At 39.4% G+C, this 20021-nt stretch overlaps 1 protein-coding gene across 1 annotated transcript; it reads left to right on the forward strand.

Moving 5' to 3' along the window:
- CCDC150 (coiled-coil domain containing 150) lies at nt 1–19426 on the forward strand. Its single transcript, XM_009332779.1, has 24 exons — nt 1–128; nt 424–641; nt 737–915; nt 1492–1560; nt 1799–1915; nt 2767–2896; nt 4499–4542; nt 5400–5492; nt 6475–6582; nt 7114–7235; nt 7422–7599; nt 7943–8011; nt 8533–8613; nt 9849–9920; nt 13064–13233; nt 13629–13722; nt 14373–14539; nt 15235–15361; nt 15967–16149; nt 16746–16814; nt 16891–17052; nt 17391–17477; nt 18493–18612; nt 19204–19426. The coding sequence occupies exons 1-24, from the start codon at nt 1–3 to the stop codon at nt 19321–19323; spliced, it is 2907 nt and encodes a 968-aa protein (XP_009331054.1). The 3' UTR covers nt 19324–19426.
- Nucleotides 19427–20021: the final 595 nt, after the last annotated feature.

Below are 20021 nucleotides of genomic sequence, written 5' to 3' on the forward strand. Positions count from 1 at the left end.
ATGCCCACGAGCGTCAGGGCGACCGCGCCCGAGGCCTTCATGGTGCTCCACCTGAGGATGAGGATGGTGGAAGAGCAAACCAGTGCACTGGTGCGAGACCTGGAGGCGCTCAGCATCGATGGGCAGAGGTAGGGAGAAAGCAGGGGTAAGCTTTTTCCTTTCTTCCTTCTTGGAGAGCTCACACTTTTTTTCATTTTCCTCATCTTGTTCCTCTTTGCACCCATTTGCCATACTTTGCTCTTCTCTCCGTGAGGGAGCTGGTACTGGCAGAATCAGCGAGAATGGGCTACAGCAACCTGGGGGCACAGGAAACCTTCCGGCTCTATGAAACGTGGTTTCTGATCTAATCGCATCTGTGATGCACATGTGCAATGTCAGGTAGGAATGCATACACAGAGTAGGTCAGTCTTTTCTCCTTTTCAGCCTCGATCATTTCCACTCAAAGACCTCAGAAACACCTGCTAGTCACCCAGCCGTTAGCCCTGTGCAGGCCAGGGTAGCATTTGTGGGAGAAAATACACTGTGGAAAAACTGTGAAACACTGGTGAATCGAATGTGTCGTTTAGAGAGTGTTGTACAGACACTGAAATTAAACATCTTCCGGCTGCAGACAGAAAAGGAACTGAATCCAAAGCATGCAGGTAGTAAAAAAAGGTTTTTTTACCACTTTATTCTTCATTGTCCCTCCATATGCTTTTTCTGTCAATGAAAGTTTTTTGCCTTTTCCTTGTGGCAGCCCAGTTGGAGCAGCGCCTGAATGCAATCCACAAGGAGCATTTGCAAGAAATGAAGATTGTACAGCACGAAGCAATGAAGTTGCGCCAACACTTAAGCAATATGAAAGAGGCTGAAGAAAAGGCAAAAGAAGAAGTTCAGAGACTGAGTACTGCTCTGGAGATTACAACTGCATCCAAGGTACAAAAGGTTATGATCTTATTATAGTTTCAAGTATTAACAGACTTGTTTTTAAGTACATTCATCTCCAACATAGTTAAACAGAAAGTATACTCAGCTGGAAAAAGGAGTTTATGATATATTGTTGGCAGTAAGAGCAAACACTTCTGATAATGAGAATCTGTGCTAAAAAATATTACATAGCAAATAAAGAATAAAAATATTTGAGATTTGTAATTTCTCATCTTTGTGACTTAATTCATCCTAGCTTTCATGCGTAGAGTTCTCAGTAGCTTTTCTGTTTTTCCAGGAACTTACATTTCTCTGGTATTTCAGTCTTACACTTCTATTACTGTCTTCCCTGAAGAGAACTTCCATGGAGTACGTCATTCAATCTCATTAATTGCATTAAGGAATGCATTGCTGCTTAGTGCTTGCTCTCTTATATTCAGTGCTTCAGAACAGAGAACATCAGACTAGAGATAGAAATCAAGTTCTAGGTGTTAGCGTGGCAGTTGCATTTTATAATACCTGTTGCTTTTGCAATAGTTATGAACATGAAAGGATAAAAATATCTGTTCCTTTCATCTTCTTTAGATGGATGTAGTGATTGCAGCTGAGGAACTGAGGAACACAAAACAGAAAATCAACTGTAGACTTCAGGAGGTAAGTACAAGAGCAAGGAGCTTAGTAGGAGGCTGAATTTGCCAAGTATTATTTAAAGATTTGAAGAAGATCCTTAAATAATATTCTGGGTGCAATTTTGGAATGTGCAGAACCCAAAGGAACCTGCCAGCCACACTCATAACTAAATACCCAGACAGAACATCTTTCATATATGATCTCAAGTATTTGTTCAATCTACTTAACTAGACCTGGGTCAGAAAGTGTTTATTTTTTCTAGCTAACAGAACAGCTGTCCCAGGAGATCAGCCTGTGGGAGTCTTTGGAGGAATCCCAAGCAACTGTGATGTGTCATGTACAGGACATGGAAACAACAGTAGAAGCAGAACGGAAGCAGGTTTGAGAAACTTTCAGTCTTCTTTTGTATCTGTTTTCATTTTCTCATCTGTGAGGACAAGCAAGGACTGGGATGTCATTCCTAGAAACCAATTAAAATACTTTATAACTAGAACATTTTGTACAAACATTGATCAGAAGAGATCATGTAGTCAAACTTTCTGCTCAGAGTAGGAGTATCACAAACACTGGATTGGGGCAGTGATGGATTTGTCTAGCAGAGTTCAAGGACTGTGATTCCATGGCTGCTTTAGGGACTTTCTTATAGTGCTGCAGTAATGTTCCAGTTAAGATTTTTTTTCTAGCATCCGATCTGAATGTTCCAAGCTTAAATTTGGGACCATTGCCCCTTCTTAAACCATTCAATGCAACTGAAAAGAGTTTGACTTCATAATCTTTGTAACTACCTCTCAGATTTGTGGGCCACAACTGGATCCTGCTTTAACTACTTCTTCACCAGGCTAAACAAGCCTCTTTATAATTGAGGTACTGATAAATAGATAGAAAATGCAATTTCTAAAAAATGAGACAGACTTGTTAAGTGCCTTGAGTGTTGCATTCATTTTCATCTTTTATTGCTTGATCTTTTCTGTAATCTTTAGTTGTGCAAACTTGTTAGATTCTGCTGGTCATATAAAGATGATTATAAGCATATATACACTGTGTTACATATAGAAATTGAGTTGCTTGCCATAAAAGTCTTCTGTATAAGATTGGGACAAGGAGAAAGAGAGGAGAAGCTGATCAGGCTATATCTTTTCCAGTTAGATCAACTTTTCAGGCTCTGAAATTTGCTTAGGTTTGCCTGACTGAATTCTGCATCTTAAAGATTAATCTGTGATATCATTGCAGATACAGATATTACAGCAGGACTGCCAAGAGTTGCGCAAAGATGTCCAGCTAGCCCAAGTGAGGCTGCAAGAAGAGGAGGAAAGAACTGCCCAACTGGAGCAACAGTGCACACAGCTGAAAGCTGAGCTGGGTATGACAAGTGGGTTCTTGTCATATCTTTTTAGCCCTTCTCTCACTGCTTCCACAGTGAGAGGAAACAAGCACTGAGGTCCTCCAGACCTGTGGCAGGTCTATCAGTCAACAGGAGTGGAGGGCAGCTTAAGAGATGATAAAATATTAAAGGCCTTTAGTTTGCATGCGATGTTTCAAAAGCCTCTTCTTATCTAGAGGAAACTGACAACAGTGGTAATCGGGGTAATGAATACACAACAGTAATATGAAAAGATTCCATCAGCATAAATTCCTTTTCAGAGGAGACTTCATCTAGCAAGTAACCATTAACGTATGATTCCTGAACTGATGCACAAGTAGAATGCCCATTGCTATTGAGTCTTTTTGCAGCTGATTAAAAAAAAAAAAGTGCTCTATTAAACATCAGTATAAGGACAAGCATCTTGGGTAAGCCTCTAGTTGATCTCATTTAGATTCCCAGTCTATTGATGTGAAAGTAGCTGCTTATAAGGGAGCTAAGTGGCATTTAATGCACTCCAGGGTAGGGGGAAGCTCCATATTGTCAAAATTAAAGGTAAATGTTCCTAACCTAAAGTCTGTTCCTTATTCCCAAATAACTCACAGTAACCATGCCTAAATCCTAGCATAATTATTGTTCTTGTGATCCTTCCCTCAGGACCTATTTCAAATTTCTAGCTACTCCTTTTACAGAAGTGTTCCTGTTTCCCCTATGTTTTGTTTGTTATTCTGCGAATCACACATGCGATAATTAACCCGTAGCTCACAAAAGGCAGCATTTCTGCATAAGGCATGGCAAGAGCAGAGAAACTTGTCATGTGGCAGAGTTGGCTGAATGGGGGAGAATGATGGCAGAAGAATTCTTTCCTTCAAAATAAATCCATACACAAATGACAAATTTAAATGAGACGTACAAATTTTCTTTACTTCTGTATCAAATAATCCTGCTGATCAAGGCTTTTTCCCTTTGTTAATTGAAGAACTTTTGAGTGATCCTTCGATGATACCTTGGATGTCATAATATTTTGGCTAGATTTCCCTCCCTACCCTGCTCATGCTGAATTGTCTCGTGTCTTCCTTTTTTCCAGTATGTTATACAGCACAGCAGAATAAGAGGCTAGCTATTATAGGCAGGTTGATTCACATTCCAACAAAAATGCTTCTGCTTTTAGGTCTGTATGGTTTAAGCAGGGATCTAACTGTTGTTCTTCGTCAATGCACAAAAACTTGTAAAGTTGCATATGGGCTGTGGGTTATAGTCAGGACAAATCAGTTGCTTACGCACTAGACAGATGAATAAGAGACTTAGGGTAATTTGATTTGCTCAAGCAATCACAGAAGCGTGTGTACCAGATTGGCATGATGGCATGCTTAATTTTAAAATTAAATAAATTACAATTAATTTATGGAATAAATCTTTAAAAGTAATTTTGCTGAAATACTGAAGTTAAAGAAAAGCGTTAAAGAACAACACATTTGTAGAAGTCTTACCTGTTTGTGGCATATTCAGTAACTTAGCTAAACTCAATCATTAAATCAAAATGTCGCTTTTTAAAATTACCAAACAGATAAAGTGTGTCCTGACATTCTTTTCTATTTTTAGACTCCAGGAACTGTATCATTTCCCAGCTTGGTGAAGAAGCAAAAGTAAGTTGTAAACAAGTATTGGTGAGGAAAATAGCTAAATAAAGATGAGAACAGCCTATATGGGGCCTTTCAAATGTACCACACTTCAGAGGCAGAATTTTTATGTGGACAAATGCCAAATGCGACCAAGGCTACTAACTGTTGAATGTCTTGTTTTATTATTTTACCAGTTTGGGGTTGCCCTGCTTATTTTTTGAGAGATTAACTTCCGTATTCTACTGAAATATCAAAACAGTGATACGAATGCCTTCCTTGGAAAGCTAGAACTGACCATGAAACACAGTTGTGGTAGCACAGGTATTGCATGCAAAGGAGACAAATAGATGGATTGGTGATTAATACTACAGAAAAATCAGAACCTTGGTCAACTGGGTGCTAAATGGGTGAAGAGGGATGCTTACTGCCTATGTAGGGACTGTGTGTGCTGTCTGAAGTCTTCTCTGAAAGAGTAAGTTTCAGTGAAGATGAGGTAAAAGTTCAGCTTAGACGTGGAACCTCACAGTGCTGGCAAAGGATTCCTTCAGTTGTGAATTGTACTACTTCTGGCAGGGAGATCTTTTTAAGTTCAGAAGTATTAAGATTAATTATAGTGGAGACTAATAAGTTTGATCTCAGAAAGATATGAAGTCACCCTCAACTTTCAAAGCTAAGTTAGAGCAGGTAGCACTTTGGTTATTATTTCAAGGTATATTTTAGAAAGAGGCTTGTACTATAGGAGCCATGTCCGGTGCTTGCAAGAGCACGTAGCCATGTGACAATAGCTTAAAGGAAATAGGCAAGTATGATATTTGTGAAGTGCCTGGCTAAATGACATTTCAATTTTTTCTCAGTGGATGTTCTGTTTTATTGCCCCTTAGAATGCACAGCTGTCCTTTAGCAAACAACGCAAAGAGAACCTGCAGCTTCAGTCTAAAATGACCGCCCTGCGAGAAACAGCAGAGAAAGTACAGGTAATGAGAATAGCTACTCTTCTTTTTAAAATAGAAATAGAGTATAACAAAACAAATTATTAGTGAGAAATGATTATACATTTACCGGGAAGCCTCAAGTGCAGGTCAGGAGACAAAGTTTAGTGCCGTCAGGTAATGCGGGCTAATGAACAACTTCCAATGAAGGAATTCAATCACTAGCCTAGGTAGCTGTTCCAGATTTCCCAGCCTTAAGGCTGGAAAGTTTTCTTCCCAATACTTATTTTGAATCAGCTTTTTTTGAAAGTGTCGTCTTCAGGGGCCATGACATGCAGAACTACTGCTGCTTCTTCTTCTATCTACCCTTGAAATAGTATGTTTTTATTCATGTAGAATCTAAACATGCAAAGGAATATGTTTCTATTAATGAGTCAAATATGGAGTACCTGCTTGGCTAAAATTTCCTTTGCCTTTTGGGACAAAAGGTTGACCTCAGTACGTTCTAAAAATTTTTATTTATTCTACTTTCTCTTTTTTTAGAACATATTTTAGAAAACATTTTTCTATTTTTTCTCCTCCCCCCCAACAGATATGTTTGTTGGGCGGTGTTCACTGGTAATGGGATTTGGATACGTCTTTCACAGAAAGTTCCATTTTTCTTTAGTTATCTACAATAATTCAACTATGAAATTAGTAGGGGTCTGTTTTCGATTTTTGCCTTCTTTGCCTTAGAAACATTACTTTTTTCTGAACTTCAAAACTAATAAGCAATTGTGCTTGATTGGTAGTTTAAACTGTGTTCTCTTTTTTCCCCATTACTGTAAACTTTTAACACCTTGGAATAAGTCTACCATAAATTGGGACTACCTGAACAAAATTTTGGACACTTTCTACCTAAAGTAGATTTTTCCACATCTGCAAGAGATTTTTAAAAAGTTTCTGACAGCCTACTATGCAGAAAAAAAACTCCCTAAACCCTGAAAGCCTGTTTGTCATCCTCCTCCTCCTCCTTCTATCTAACCAGGTCCTTAATGACCACTTAAGCCAGCAATGCTCAGAGCTCAGCACCACACTCCAAAGTGTTGCCGTGGAGAATACTAAACTCATTTCAGATCATCAGACCATGCTTAAGGTATGTAGCCTACTGTTACAGTCCAATAAAGTTGTCTGCAGCTCAGACATTAGACAACAGACTAATTCCTAATACTGATAATCTGTGGGAATACAGTAAAATAGATGTAGCAACGGAAATTTTATAAAGGTGGTGATAAAAAAGTGTTTGTGTCCTTATTTGGCAAATACTTACTTTTAGTACAGAAAAAAAAAGTCATAAGTTATGGAGAGAGTGTAAATATGATAATACTATTTATGGAAACATCCTGTAACAACCACTGAGAAAGAGGAATATAGGAATTAATGGGCATTGGTAAGTACTGTAAATGCAGAAGCTGAGTGGAAGTAATAAGGATCTGAGATTAAATACAGATATAAAAGCTAGGTAAGGTGAACTCAGCTCTGACACCCTATTCAAGAATCAGCACACCACAATATGCAGAACTATAGGGATGTTGCAGGAGCTCGATGACAAATTAACAGCTTTGTAAATTAATTATTCGTCCCTCATCATTCTGATGTTACTGCCTGCGTAATCTTTCCCCTTTAGGCAGAACAAGAAAAGACTCGTAAGCTGCAAGAGCAAGACTCGCTTCTGAATGCTGCCCATGCCAACATTCTTGGAGAGCTGCAGAGTGTGCAGCATGAGAGGGCTCAGCTTCAAAGAGAGCTGTGAGGAGTTTTCTCGTCTGCAGCCTCTGTCTCCCCTTCCTCCGTTGCATTCTCACTGCCTTGATTTCTGCTTCTCTAGCACTTGTTACTTATTAACACAGAAGGGCCAGTTTGGTATTTAATATGGAGGCCATCTGTCCTTCTGTCGTGCTAGAACTCCAGCTTGGCTATTTTGTCTTTCTTTAGGGAGGCCTTGCGTACAGAGCATGGCAAATACAGGCAGAAAGCAAGCCTTGCTGAGGAGGCAGCAACCACACAGAGACAGCTTTTGGAACGTACTGTTGCTAGACTGCAAGGTGCACTTGCGACGGCTTTGCAAGAGAAAGGATCTCTGCTGGCAGAAAAGGAAAATCTTCAACAGGAGGTACAGAAAACTTACTGATTTAAAGCTATATTCTTGAAAGCTGCTTTTGGACCCACATTGCTAGAGTTCTTATTTACATACCAGTTTCGCTTTCAGAACGATTATTTTTGCTATTGCAGTGGCAAGTGCGAGACACTCTCCTCTTTCCTACTATGCTTATATTTTGACTTGTAATGTTTCCTCTCTGAAGCATGAAAAGGAAGAGAAGACAGGGCAGCTCTGCAGATATTATTTCAAAACTTTAGAGTTGACTTGCAACCTTCAGATCAACTGTTCTGAAGATGTGTAGTATTTCTATGAATCTGGATGTTTTCAGGTGACAATTTCGCATTTCTTTTGACAGATAAGGACAACAGCAAATGAAACAATACAGGAAAGGAACAAATTGGAAGTAGAAAAAACAGAGAATGAGGTATCTTGCAATATATATGGCTGTTCTTTAAATTTAGTGTTGTCTTTCTCCAAGTTTTCCTTTCATTTTGCTTACTCTCTTAACTAAATTATTTCTAAATAATGTGATATTTGCCATAGCCATATTGTTCACTTTGCTGTTTGATATTTTTCTTGTCTACATGGATGTGTCCTTTGGAGCAGCAATCCTACTGCTACCTACATACAGCCCTATTTGTAGTAATAAGTTTGTTATGCTACTATGGCAAATGATAAATAATTTTCAGCTTCTCCTAGCTGTTTTACCTGTGTAGCTTCCTTGCATATGCATAGCCTGGAAAAGGAATGGTAATGTTTGTGGTATAAATGAGAAATTCCTTAGTGTTGTGACTGAAGTCAGCATGATTCTTTCACTGTTGCGGAAGAGCTCTCTGAAACAGGAGAGACTATACCTAATCCATATGTAGTGCTGAGGTTTTGTGGTATTCATGTGACTGGAAATCTTGAAGTGGTACGATTAGAGTTGGATTTTCTTGTTCATAGCTAGAAATGGTTTCAATGAAATTCGCTTTGCAAACGCTAGAGGAAGAGAACAAGAGGCTATTAGATCGCTTGGCTGCACTGGTACATGAGCAGGTAAGCCACTAATAAAGTAGGTAACTGATGACCTAACTGATAAGCAACTGTAGCAGGAATCAAGGTGCATTTTGAAGTATTTTATGGAGATTGGCTGATCATATTAACGAATCAAAAAGGGGAAAAAATGAAAACAAAAGGATAAGATATCTCAAATATAACTCCGTCTTTTTAGATGTCTGTGTGGGATGAGCTAAGAGGACTATATAGAGCTTCAGGTATTGGACATTTAGGTATGTCATTAAAACCCTATGACTCCATTCCATTTTCTAGTACAGGTATACAGCTTGTATATCTGTACATATATATTCAGCTTGTGTACACTGGAAAGGTATTAACAACAGTTTTATGCCCTTTGTGGACAAATTTGCACTTGGGACCTCATTCCCATTTTTAACTTGTTCCCATTCCAGTATTTCTCACTACTCTCAGTCACCTGGATCAGGATACTTGAGCAGTTCCAGAAAAGTTGAGTAAAAGCTTAGTAATACTGTGCTACCAGGGCTTTTACCATTGTTTTTTTTTTACAGTGTTGGATGTAATGACCAGCTGTATACATTGGAGATCCTAAGAAACACTTAGCTGCTGCTAAGGTCCTAACATCACGATGCTAAAGAAGAATTAACTGAAACACCTTTTGAATGTTTGTTATTTGATAATCAAAGTTACATTTCTACAGTAGTTAGTCTGTAACATATGTATATATTTTTTCTGTTTAACACAGAACTCCTTTGGCAGTCATCAGTTAAAGAATGTGAATCAACAGAGCATTCAGAACCTTAAAATGTTGCCTGATTTTTATATTTTTGGTATTCTTTACTGTCTTTCTAAGTTATTTTAATTCTGTCCATGCCTTCTCATTCTTCTAGTTATTTTTGCTTCTCTGTTCCCTGTTGTCAAAGATTTCTTCCATCTCTCCATTTCTGTTGCCTGTGCTTTTAGGACAATGGCCTTCTTGTGGCCATCTGGAAGGTTGTACCAATTTGAGCAGTTCTTCCTAGAGATTAAGCTGTTTTGGAGGAATTTATGCCATTTTGGATTTTTTTTTTTTTTTAAATCTGTTTTAGTGTTTCACCTAATTGAAAATTTATACCTAAAGCAACAGAGGAAAGTTAAAATACTTAGGGAGAAACAGGACACTGAGCACCTTTTTTGTTGCTTTTTGCCTTGTTTTTCCTACAGAATGGTGACGTCTGCTCTTTTTTCCTCAGTATGCCCAACAGCAGGTGCAACAGGTGCTGGCAGAGCTGACTGAGAGCAAGAATAAACTGACCTGTGACAAAGGAAAACTTCAGGTACCTCTTAGCATCATATTTGTCAGCTCAAAAGGGAAACTTGTTTTTTATGTTGATCTAAGATAAGGTTGTTTAACCTTAGCTCTTCAGTACTTCATTTGGAGGGAAGTGCTTATTTATCTTCCCTACTTAGTTTGTGTAGTGTCAAGCACACATATTAAGAGAGTTCTGTATCAAAATCATCTTCGATCCTGCTCATGCTGCCTTTGGGTGACAAGATGCTGTTGATGTTGCATCTCTAGGATTTGTGATGATTAAGTAAGTTGCTTAATGTGTGAAAATAGTAGAATGGCTAAGAACCACCAGGGGGCATTAAAACAAAATATATGGGTAGAAGATTGGTTGAAAGATTAGAAACATGGAAAACCTTGTAAAAAATACAAATTAATAAGGAGGGAGGCAAACCATGGTGGTAAGCAAAAATAAAGAGCATATGTAAGCTTTTTAAAGCAGAAGTTAGCTAGACAGTGAATGAGGTGCTGAAAGTAAAGCTTTTACTTCAATGTAACCTACGTCATAGAATTTGGGACGGTGGTGCAAAGATTCCTGAGTTGCTTTTAAAAACAGCACAGAATGTGTAGTGATTATTAGAGAGCAAGAAAGCTACATTTATGCAATAGTCCTAGGTCTGATGGTAGTGACAGAAGGAAGTGACCACCAAGACATCATACTTAGATTAAAACAAGGTGAATTCTAATCTGGAATTATTTCTATGGAAGGATAAGTTAGAAGCAATTCACTTGCTGCTTCTCCTACTATGGGACTCAGGGAAAAGAAAACATTTGCTCTGGGCAGAGAGACATTGTCACATCACTCTGCTTCTGTGTTCCAGATAAAGTAATGATTTTCTGTTTCTGCACTAAAAGAAAGCTGAGCTATTTCGCCACATCTCTTTTCTTAAGACTGAAGTGCAGAAGCTGGAGGAAGAACTGTAGGTGCACGTTTAGATAATAGTGAGCTTTGCAAGTGCATTGCATAGAGACCAAATACACTCAGGTGAAACAGAACTTTGAGAACTTCTTACCTCTCAGAATTAGGGTCAGGCTAACTGATGCTTACATAGCCATTAGAAATCAGGTTCAACTCACTTTTTCCTGAAGAACAGAGCATACGTTTAATGTTAACTGTAGCATTCTAGTCTGCAGCTGGAAACAGAACCTGATTTCATCAAAACAAACATGAGAACTATGGGAGCTCAGCTGAAGAGAGCTGTTTTTCATGCAAGTTGATTCATGTATTCAGGCTAGAAAACACACAGTTTACAGGATTATAAAGATATTCCTCAGGATTTATTATTATTTCCCAGTATGAGAACAAATAATTGCAGATAATACTTGTCTAGCTATATTGCCGGGAGGCAGGTTGTTATTCTGCTTCAGTCTGTTCACTCAGTCTTAATAGACAGAAGTACAGAGAAGAGGTGTGTTATCCTGGGCAGTGAAACCAAGCTTGTAGGTATAAGACTATGAAGTGGACTCTTCTCTGTCATGAGTTTGCTATTCTAAGCTGTAAGTTCAAGTAACTGCATCGAGACTTCTGTTCACAAGCAAGAATGAGCTCCTAACAGTAAGTGCTCTTTACAGACTCCCCTCGCTTCTCAGATACCAAAGCAATCTTGTAATAATTTTGAGTTGGAAAACTAAAGAGGCAAAAGTAACAAACTGTCAATCATATCCATAATCTCCATCTATCTAGAAATTAGAGAGAAGATGTAACCACATTTAAGACACTTCCCTGGAAAACAGGAGATCCTGTTTTTGCCTTCTGTTTCCAGAAAGCAAAATGAATCAAAGTTTCTCTTGTACTTTATTCTCCATAGAGGATGGTCCATCAGATAGTCAAAGGCAATTGGATATTATGCTGATGATTGGAATCCATGACCTAAATGCTTTTGGATTTTGAGGAAGTTAAAACGCTCAGTTCCATTGGTTTGCGGATATAGAGAACTAGCTGTAGAAAGGTCTCACAGTGGGAGCAGACCAGAGGGGTGCTCAGAACCAGCGGACTGCTGGCTCTGAAGAGCTGTGACAACGGCTGACATCACAGACTTCTAATGAACTTCCAGTTAGCACTGTGTCTCACTGCTACCAAGATACAGAGGGAAATCACATGACTTTGGATAACGTGCTGTGGAAAGTATCACAGAAGACAGCTTAAATATCTTCCTGAAGTAATGCAGACTTAGGAATAAGATGTAGCATCTATTTCTGCTCCAGTGAATAGATGTTTTGGAGAGTAGTTTTTCAATTTCTGTTTTTGGTACTCACATCTTTATTGCCTCCAAGGGCTGATTGATTTTGTGGTAGGAATGGCACCAAAAAGAAAAAAAACAACCCAGCAAGGTCTTGGCAACAGAAGTCTCCTGATTGTAATGCTAGGTCAGCTGCAGGCTCAAGAGAAGAAACTATGAAATCTGATTTACATGCTTGTGCTCACTGCTCTACTTTACACCGAGTTCATTTTGAACAAGATGAACGTTCAAGAAACTCTGTGTCTGAATGTGAAGATTGTCCTAGGGTCAGCCAGAGAATTCCGTTAAATGCTGTAAAGAACATGGGAGAAAAACTGGAGAATATAATAGACATTCTTACTCCAAGATAATTGAAAACTGGATGGTCTTCTGGGGTTAATGAAGGAGACTTTAAGGTGGTGAGTGATGACCATGAAATGCAAGTTAGAATGGTGGTTAATTTCAATTGACTAATTGATGACAATGAAGAAATGACTGAAAATTAACAGGGACCAAAACCTTTGAGTGTTTTTTGTTTGAAAGAGATGCAGATGAAAACTTAGGCTAAGCAACATTAGAATCAATGACTAGTTTTGAGTAAAAACCCAGCTTCATGCATCTGTGGCACTTCCTGAAGCCTGCATGCCAAGAGTTCAGAAGCATTGGAACTATCAGTTAAAACACCCACAAAAAAACCCAAGAACACCACCACACACTCGGCTGGGGCTTAAACCAGGGGTAGAACAAAGGTTGTGTAATGAGAGGAAGTGATTTCCATGTTCAGAACCATTGCATACCATTGCCAAGGGCACTGGTGCAGTCATGCAGGTTACTTATAAAAGAATCCTTTAATAAAACGCTACTAGATGACTGATTTTCCTGCTCCTTTTCATAATGATTTCTTGTACTGCAGATGGCAAACCTGCAGCACCAGCTGGACGCAGCAAAGGATGGTAACAGTAAGGTGACAGCCATGCTGGAGCATGTGTTAGCTTCTCATAACAAGATGAAAGCAGCTCTGGATGCATTACAAACTGAGCTGGGACACAAGGACACTGAAATCAGCAACCTCAGAAAAAACAAGTAAGTGAAAATGATGCTGTTTCTGTGGTCTATCAGCAGTGTGGTGAAGACAGATACAGTTGAAGGGAGGCATCTTCCCCATGGTTCTGGCTAATAAGCTATAGGACAAGTTTGCTTGAAAAGCTTCCTATAACCTTTCCTGCAACACTGAAACATACTTAGTACAAGTGAACCAAGTACACCAAGTGCTTGTAGCTAACTCTGCAAGCTTGGCAGGCCTTCTGCATCTTGTGGAAAGTAGGTAAAAGACAATTTAAGTTTAACTTCAGTGACAGGCAAAACTTAATATGGTTAAGGTAGAGAACCAAACTGTGAGATGGTTGGTCGCCACTTCAGAGGACGTGCACAAATTGACTTAATGCATGATTTTTTTTAATCCGATTTTCCATTTTCAGGAGCCAGACTCAACAGAAAATACAGAGGTTAGAAACAGAATTGGAACATTGCCAAGCCAAACTGGTTGCCATGGGAATGCAGCACAGCAGCCAGGTAGAGACCGCATTTTTCCATAGTAACAGCCACTACTGCATTTTTGGTGTTGAGCCAAGTACCTTTTCTTTTTCTGAATGCAATATAGTACAAGACATTCACGTGAATCAAAGCAAAAATGTTCTATCAACTTTTTGCTGTGGAGCAGGAAAATCATTATCCAGGTGTTGAAGGAGGGAAGCATCTCCTCTGTAAAGAAAAATTCATTGGCACAGGTGAAGGTTTTACAGTCTGCCGCTGGATACATAATATGAACAGAGATTTTGGAAGTTTGTATAGCCCTTATTTTTTTCTTACTAGAATGGAGGGGAAAAGAGTCCAAGGAATTGCTTTCATCTCTCCTCATAATACTTAGTGTCAGAATGATTACCTCACCATCCAAACACACTTACTATTGGCAAAGAACTTTTTTTTTCCCCAGGAAAGTCATGGCTATATACATTGTTCTGATCCTTCTGACTAAGCCAGCCATTGCATTGGCATTGTAAGGATTCCCATCTAGGTGCCTGTGCTTAGGACATTTGTAATCAGACAGTTGATGAACATGCTGTTACCTCCTGTAAGTTGATATTGACTGGGAAGGAAAAAAATATTCCTTTCTAAGCTTTTTCATTTGGGTAAGTATCATCTTATTTCTTGTTACTGCACAGGTGGAACCACTTTGTAAGGCACTAGAGAGTGCTAGAATAGACAAGAAACTTGTTCTTCATTTGGAAGAAGTTCTGCAGGTCAATAATACCCTGCAGAGCAAGCTGATCCAAACTCAATATGAACTGAAAAGTAAAGAAACTGAGCATCAACAGCTGATGGTCTGCAGGTAAGACCAGATCCATGATACTACACTTGAGGAGAAACATTACTTTGCACTGACATCAGAGCTTTATGGCTTTACTCATCTATCGGTATCAGCATTGACTGTATGCTGAGCTAGCAGCATGATAGATTCATGCAGAGCTATAGAAATGGGCTCCTTCACTCGTTCCCATAATGACTCTTCGACCTACTCTGCTGTACTGAGGAACTGCTTACCCAGGGTCATTATGGCACTTCTACAAACAGCTTTTCCATGAGGATAGCGGATATCACTTCCTCTTTGAAGTGGCCTGCAGTAGCTATAGCAAGGGGAGCACAGGAGGGCTGTTAAAATTCCCCCCCCAAAACTGAACGCTAGTAAGTAAAACCTCAAACCTAAGTTTAGGTGGAGTCTGAATCTCCTCATTATCCTTTGTCTGAACAGGCTTAGCCATTTAATTTTCTGAAGGAAAGTAAGTTGTCCTAAAGTGGTTTTTCCAAAAAGTCTATTTATCTTGTATAGCTATTTTGAACCTCCTTTTAAATAAATGGAATATGAGATATTAGAAAACACATTCCAATCTTTAAACAGTAGTGGTGCAGAGTATATCCAAGGCAAAAGTGTTTACAAATGGAATTGTCTTTCCTATTCTTGTGTTTAAAAAATAAAGCATACTAAATATAAATGTGAATAACTGAATTTGTTTCTTCTCTTTAAAGGGAACAGTTAATGGAAAAAGCCAAGACTGAGGAAAAGATGTATGCTGAACACTTAGAGTCTTTGAAGAAGCAATTTCAAACTGAACAAGAGGCTTCCAGGAAAGCTGCCTGTCAAGAATCTGCTGAGGTGAGAAGGGATAGAATTAAAAGATTTCAGTGAATGATTTCCAGAGGAAGAGGTCTGCTTTACAATTTTCCAGCAAAACAACAGCAGCTCATGACAAATATTTGTCTCCTTTTCCATTTGTCACGGAGTTGTCCATCACTTGTATTTAAGAAACATAATTTTGTCATGTGGCGGACAGGCATGTTGGTGGCCATGCATAGTGATATTTGTGCTCTCTTAACTTTTTCAAGTACCACTCTATATCCCCCGACACTATATACTTCATTGTACATAAGATCTAGACGTTGATATCAATCATTCCAGTGACTTCAGAAGGATAATCTGGGGTTGTACAGTAATCTCCAGGGATAAGATACTGGTTTGGAAGTCTGCTTTCTTTGTCGGGGACTGGATCATAAAGCTCAGCATAACCTTGGTATTACTCAGATCCCAGCATTCACTGTTATTCCCTTTGTTAGAAGGGTATTAAAGAAAAGTCAAAACACCAGGTGCTGTAGCATACTTCAGATACAGCAAATCAATTAGGAGTACTGCTTATTAATTGTTGTATAGAATGAACTAATTCTTACAGTTAACGTGAACTCACTTTTTCCTCTTTCCCCTAGGTAAAGAAATCCCTTGAAGAATCCTCCTCCAAATTGGCTGAAGTTTCCTGTGCTAACAGGGAGCTGCGGCAGAAAGTAATAGAGCTGGAAAAGTCTTTGTCCAGTTACAGGGAAAAGCTAAAAAGCCAAAGAGCTCAAGTCAGACAATGCCTGGCCTATAAAGCTAACACAGAAAGGGTAAAGGTATGCACACATCTTTCAATAAAGACAGATGTCCTAGTTGAGAACTCCTTTTTTCTCCTACTCAGTAGGACTGCTCTTGATCCTTTGCAGTAGAGCTAGACTTGAAAATAAAACTAACTCTGGACTCTAATTCTGAACAGAAGATGGATAGATTGATAACAGCTACAGTAATTGTGTGGCTTTTGCTGTTGTGTGTCATCCCCCCGCCCCGTATTAAACGTGATGCCATAGATTCCCATCCCCCCCTTAGATTTTTATAGTAGCATTTGTCCTCTTTATCATTTTGTGGATACAGTCTACTTAATTATTGATTGGGCCAAACATGGCTTGTGTAGTGATTAGTCCCTGTCCATCCTTTATAGCCATAGAACTTACGGTTCAACTGGTACCTGATCCTAAATGAGAATCTAGACGCCTTTGCAACTCTGCCACCTGCTTGTTCCCCTTTCCCTGGTGGGGCATGGGTTCTCTTAACTTCAGTCTCATAGGGCAAGAAATAAGGACAGGATGCGCAGACATCTGCAGAAATAGTTCCCATGTAACAGCCAGTGAGCCTGAAAAATTCCTGAAGTTTTGTTTCTCTCAACACTTTCCAGGAGACTGAATCTGAACTGAGGAGAATGGAAGCAATGAAAGAGGAGTATCAGAAGAATAATTATGAACAAGTGAGCTTTCTTGACCAGTTTCTTGAAGAGACTGATCTGCTAAAATGTTGGAATTTCATTCTTGTGTTGTCTTCAGTCACAGGACATCCAGAAATTTGTGTCAGAGTTGAAAAGTGTGCAGAGTGAGATGCAAGTGTTGTTGAAAAACCAACACGAAGTGCAAGTGCAGAACAGGCAGCTGGAAACCCAGCTGGAAATGGAGAGAAGGCGAAGGCAGCAGCTGGAAAATGAATGTCAGGTAAAGTGATAACAGCATGAAAAAGTGGTGAGACACCATGGAAGCATTTTTGTGCAAAACCTAAGGGGTTGTAGAAGAGGTGGTAGAAAGACTTTATGAACTCAGTCAAAAAATACTCCTATAAATCTTACTGCGTCTGCTTCAGAAAGCTCAAGTAACAACTTAACATACATTCACTATATATCTGACTTTAGAGAGAGACAGGATTTTTTTTTTTAAATGATAGAACTCTAAGCTATTTACAATAAAGATTGGAGAGTCCTTCTGTTACATTGTGATTTTTTTTGTGCCATGAAAAAATTGTACAGAAATCAATGTTAACTTCTTTTTCTACCTAGAAACTGGAAAAAACAGTCAAACATCTGAAGAAATATAAAGAGGAGACAGAAAAGAAACTGAAGGAAGCCAGCATAGAGTCAGAACAGGTGAGACTAGTTAGCATTAGAATAACAATTCATTGGAAGTAACAAGATAGTATTTCAGCATATGCACCAAGTAACCCTTTCAATCTCAGATATAGGACTCTGGTGAAGAGTGAGGTGCATCCTTGGCCTTTTCAACTAAGTGGCATTTATCATACTTCGTCTTTTTTTAAAAAATAAAGTTTTTATCTTTTCTATGAATCACTTCAATTTAGTGGAGCTTGTAAGAAGAGCTTTTGTCCCCCACAGCCTATTGTTTTTTATCAGGCTCAGGAGATCTGTGTTAACCAACCAAAAGTGTTGTGGCCAAGTAAATTGCCCCCCTGAGCTGCTCTTGTGTTACTCTATGTGTGACATCATGCAAAACCACATTTCCCACCCACCTCCCCAGCCCCAAGAAGTCATTTGTCCTTGCATCACCTCATCCTTGCACCGCTGTACCACAATATCCAAATTATTATAGCTTGCATGAATTACTATAGTAGTTTGGGGTGAAAATCTAGGCATTTAGATGTTTTATAGGGTATTAACCAGCATAAAGTAAAATAAAAAAAGTAATAGAGGTGCCCCAGCCTGAGGTCTTACATGCTGCTTATCAGTCCAAGTACTGCTCTGTGATTAGAAAGAGACCTTAATAGCAAGAAAGTTTCTTGCTATTGTACTTTCTACAGCATTCTTCAGGCAAAGTTAATCTTCCCTCACCTTTCTCAGGAGTTTGTGGTACTCAGCATCCATTTTTTCCCCCCTTCTTCCCAGTGCCTCTATTTTATGCTGTGTTGGAGACCTGCATTGACTTCATTACCCCCCTAAGAGAGGGGCAACTTTGTAGTGAGGGCCTCTCTGATACATCCTTTTCACAGCAATGGAAGAGGGCATCATGGAGAGCTCCTACCCCTACGTACGGGAGAAAGATGCGATATGTGTGCTTTTCTGCCCCTTCTTGCACAGAGCTCAAAAACTGGAACACAGCGTGCATTAACTGTTCTCTCTACAGCTCTAATTACACTGTCTTGCCTAGATCACAACTAGCCTAGAAGAAGCTCACCGTTGGTTCAAATCTAAATTTGACAGCCTGCAGCTAGAAGTTGTGAAAAACCACCAGCCAAGGAACCCTGAAGAGAGCAGCTCCAAAAAGGAGGTAAAAAAAGCAAGCACATTCGTTTCAAAGGGGGAAACAAAGAAAATAGGTGGGAGAAGTATTTGGTAGTTCATTATCAGTCAGGATTTCAGTTTCCTAAACTTTCTTTTGTAGTTCCTTACACAGGGGTGGAAAACAGACCCCTCTTCTAGTTTAGTTTGGTTCCTCCTCTCTTGCCAAAGGACATATTTAAGCAACAAAGAATATTACAGGTACAAGATAGCTTCAAGGGACTGCTTCTGTACTTAGGAAAGTTCTATCGCACATACTTCATGTTTTGTTGATGCTCATTAACCAAATACTTGTCTGAAAGCCGACAGCTGGTATATTTTCTTCTCTGCATTCACTTCTGTTTCAGTGGTTCTCCTTCCCCTCCTCCACACCTTTTACAGATACCCTTTCAAAAGCTGTGCTTACCTTGTCTGTGTAGATTCATCAGCCTTCTCCATAATTGATAGTTCTTATATAGCTGTGTAATTAGCTTTTTAGAGATGTATGTATTAAACTGCTAAAACTTTAATCTCTTCTTTAGTAATGACAAAGATTCCCCAAACAGTCATCAGCTTCATAAAACATTGCATCTTTTCCCAGGAGAAAAAGCAAGCGGAACTTCCCACTCACACCTCCCTGGACAGCAGGGCAAGGACCCAACACCACCAGCTCACCACCAGGAAGGCCCACGTGAGCTGGGCAGGAAATGAGCTCACTTGATGGGGTGATTCCCAGCCCAGGGAGAGCATCACCTGCCGCCAGGAGACTCCCTGCTAGCACCCAGGTGCTGGAAGAATCGGGAACTTTACTTGATCTGACATAGTGAGATAGGTCTGTATCACTGAGAAGGCCTCGCAAATGAAAGGTGCTCACAGGGCACCCGTATATAGGGGACCTAGGAATGCTTGTTTAAATCATAAACTCTGATTTGAATTAACTCCTACCTCTCACCTTGTCTTTTTGACTCAGGTGCTTTGCATTGTGAGGCTGATATTAACAAAACTACTATTTCTAGCAAAACAATTACTCTTTATTTATCATTACTGTAAACTATATGCTCTTGATATGCTACATCTTTCTGTTCATCACTTTTCTTTTACCAGCTTTAGACTAAGGCCTGACAGGTGCTATCAAAACAAATGTCAGACTGGTTTGCAGAGGGTTCAGGTGAATTGCTGAAGACCAAGTCATGTGTCTGTGGCTGGATGCTGACGTGACTGGGACAGGGAGGAACTGGCAGGACTGGCTGCTTCTAATGCAGATGGTATTTGGGTCATGAGAGAACATGAGCCTTGGGCTATTTTAGGAGCATATAAGGAATTCATTAGGTGTGTGATGTTATACCACACGTCATCTTACCTTCATAAGAATTAGTGGAATTTGTTCAACCTATCCTACTGTGGAACAACACACTGGGG

The sequence above is a fragment of the Pygoscelis adeliae genome, unplaced genomic scaffold, assembly GCF_000699105.1.
Source record: "Pygoscelis adeliae isolate BGI_AS28 unplaced genomic scaffold, ASM69910v1 Scaffold160, whole genome shotgun sequence".
In the NCBI taxonomy this organism is placed as follows: domain Eukaryota; kingdom Metazoa; phylum Chordata; class Aves; order Sphenisciformes; family Spheniscidae; genus Pygoscelis; species Pygoscelis adeliae.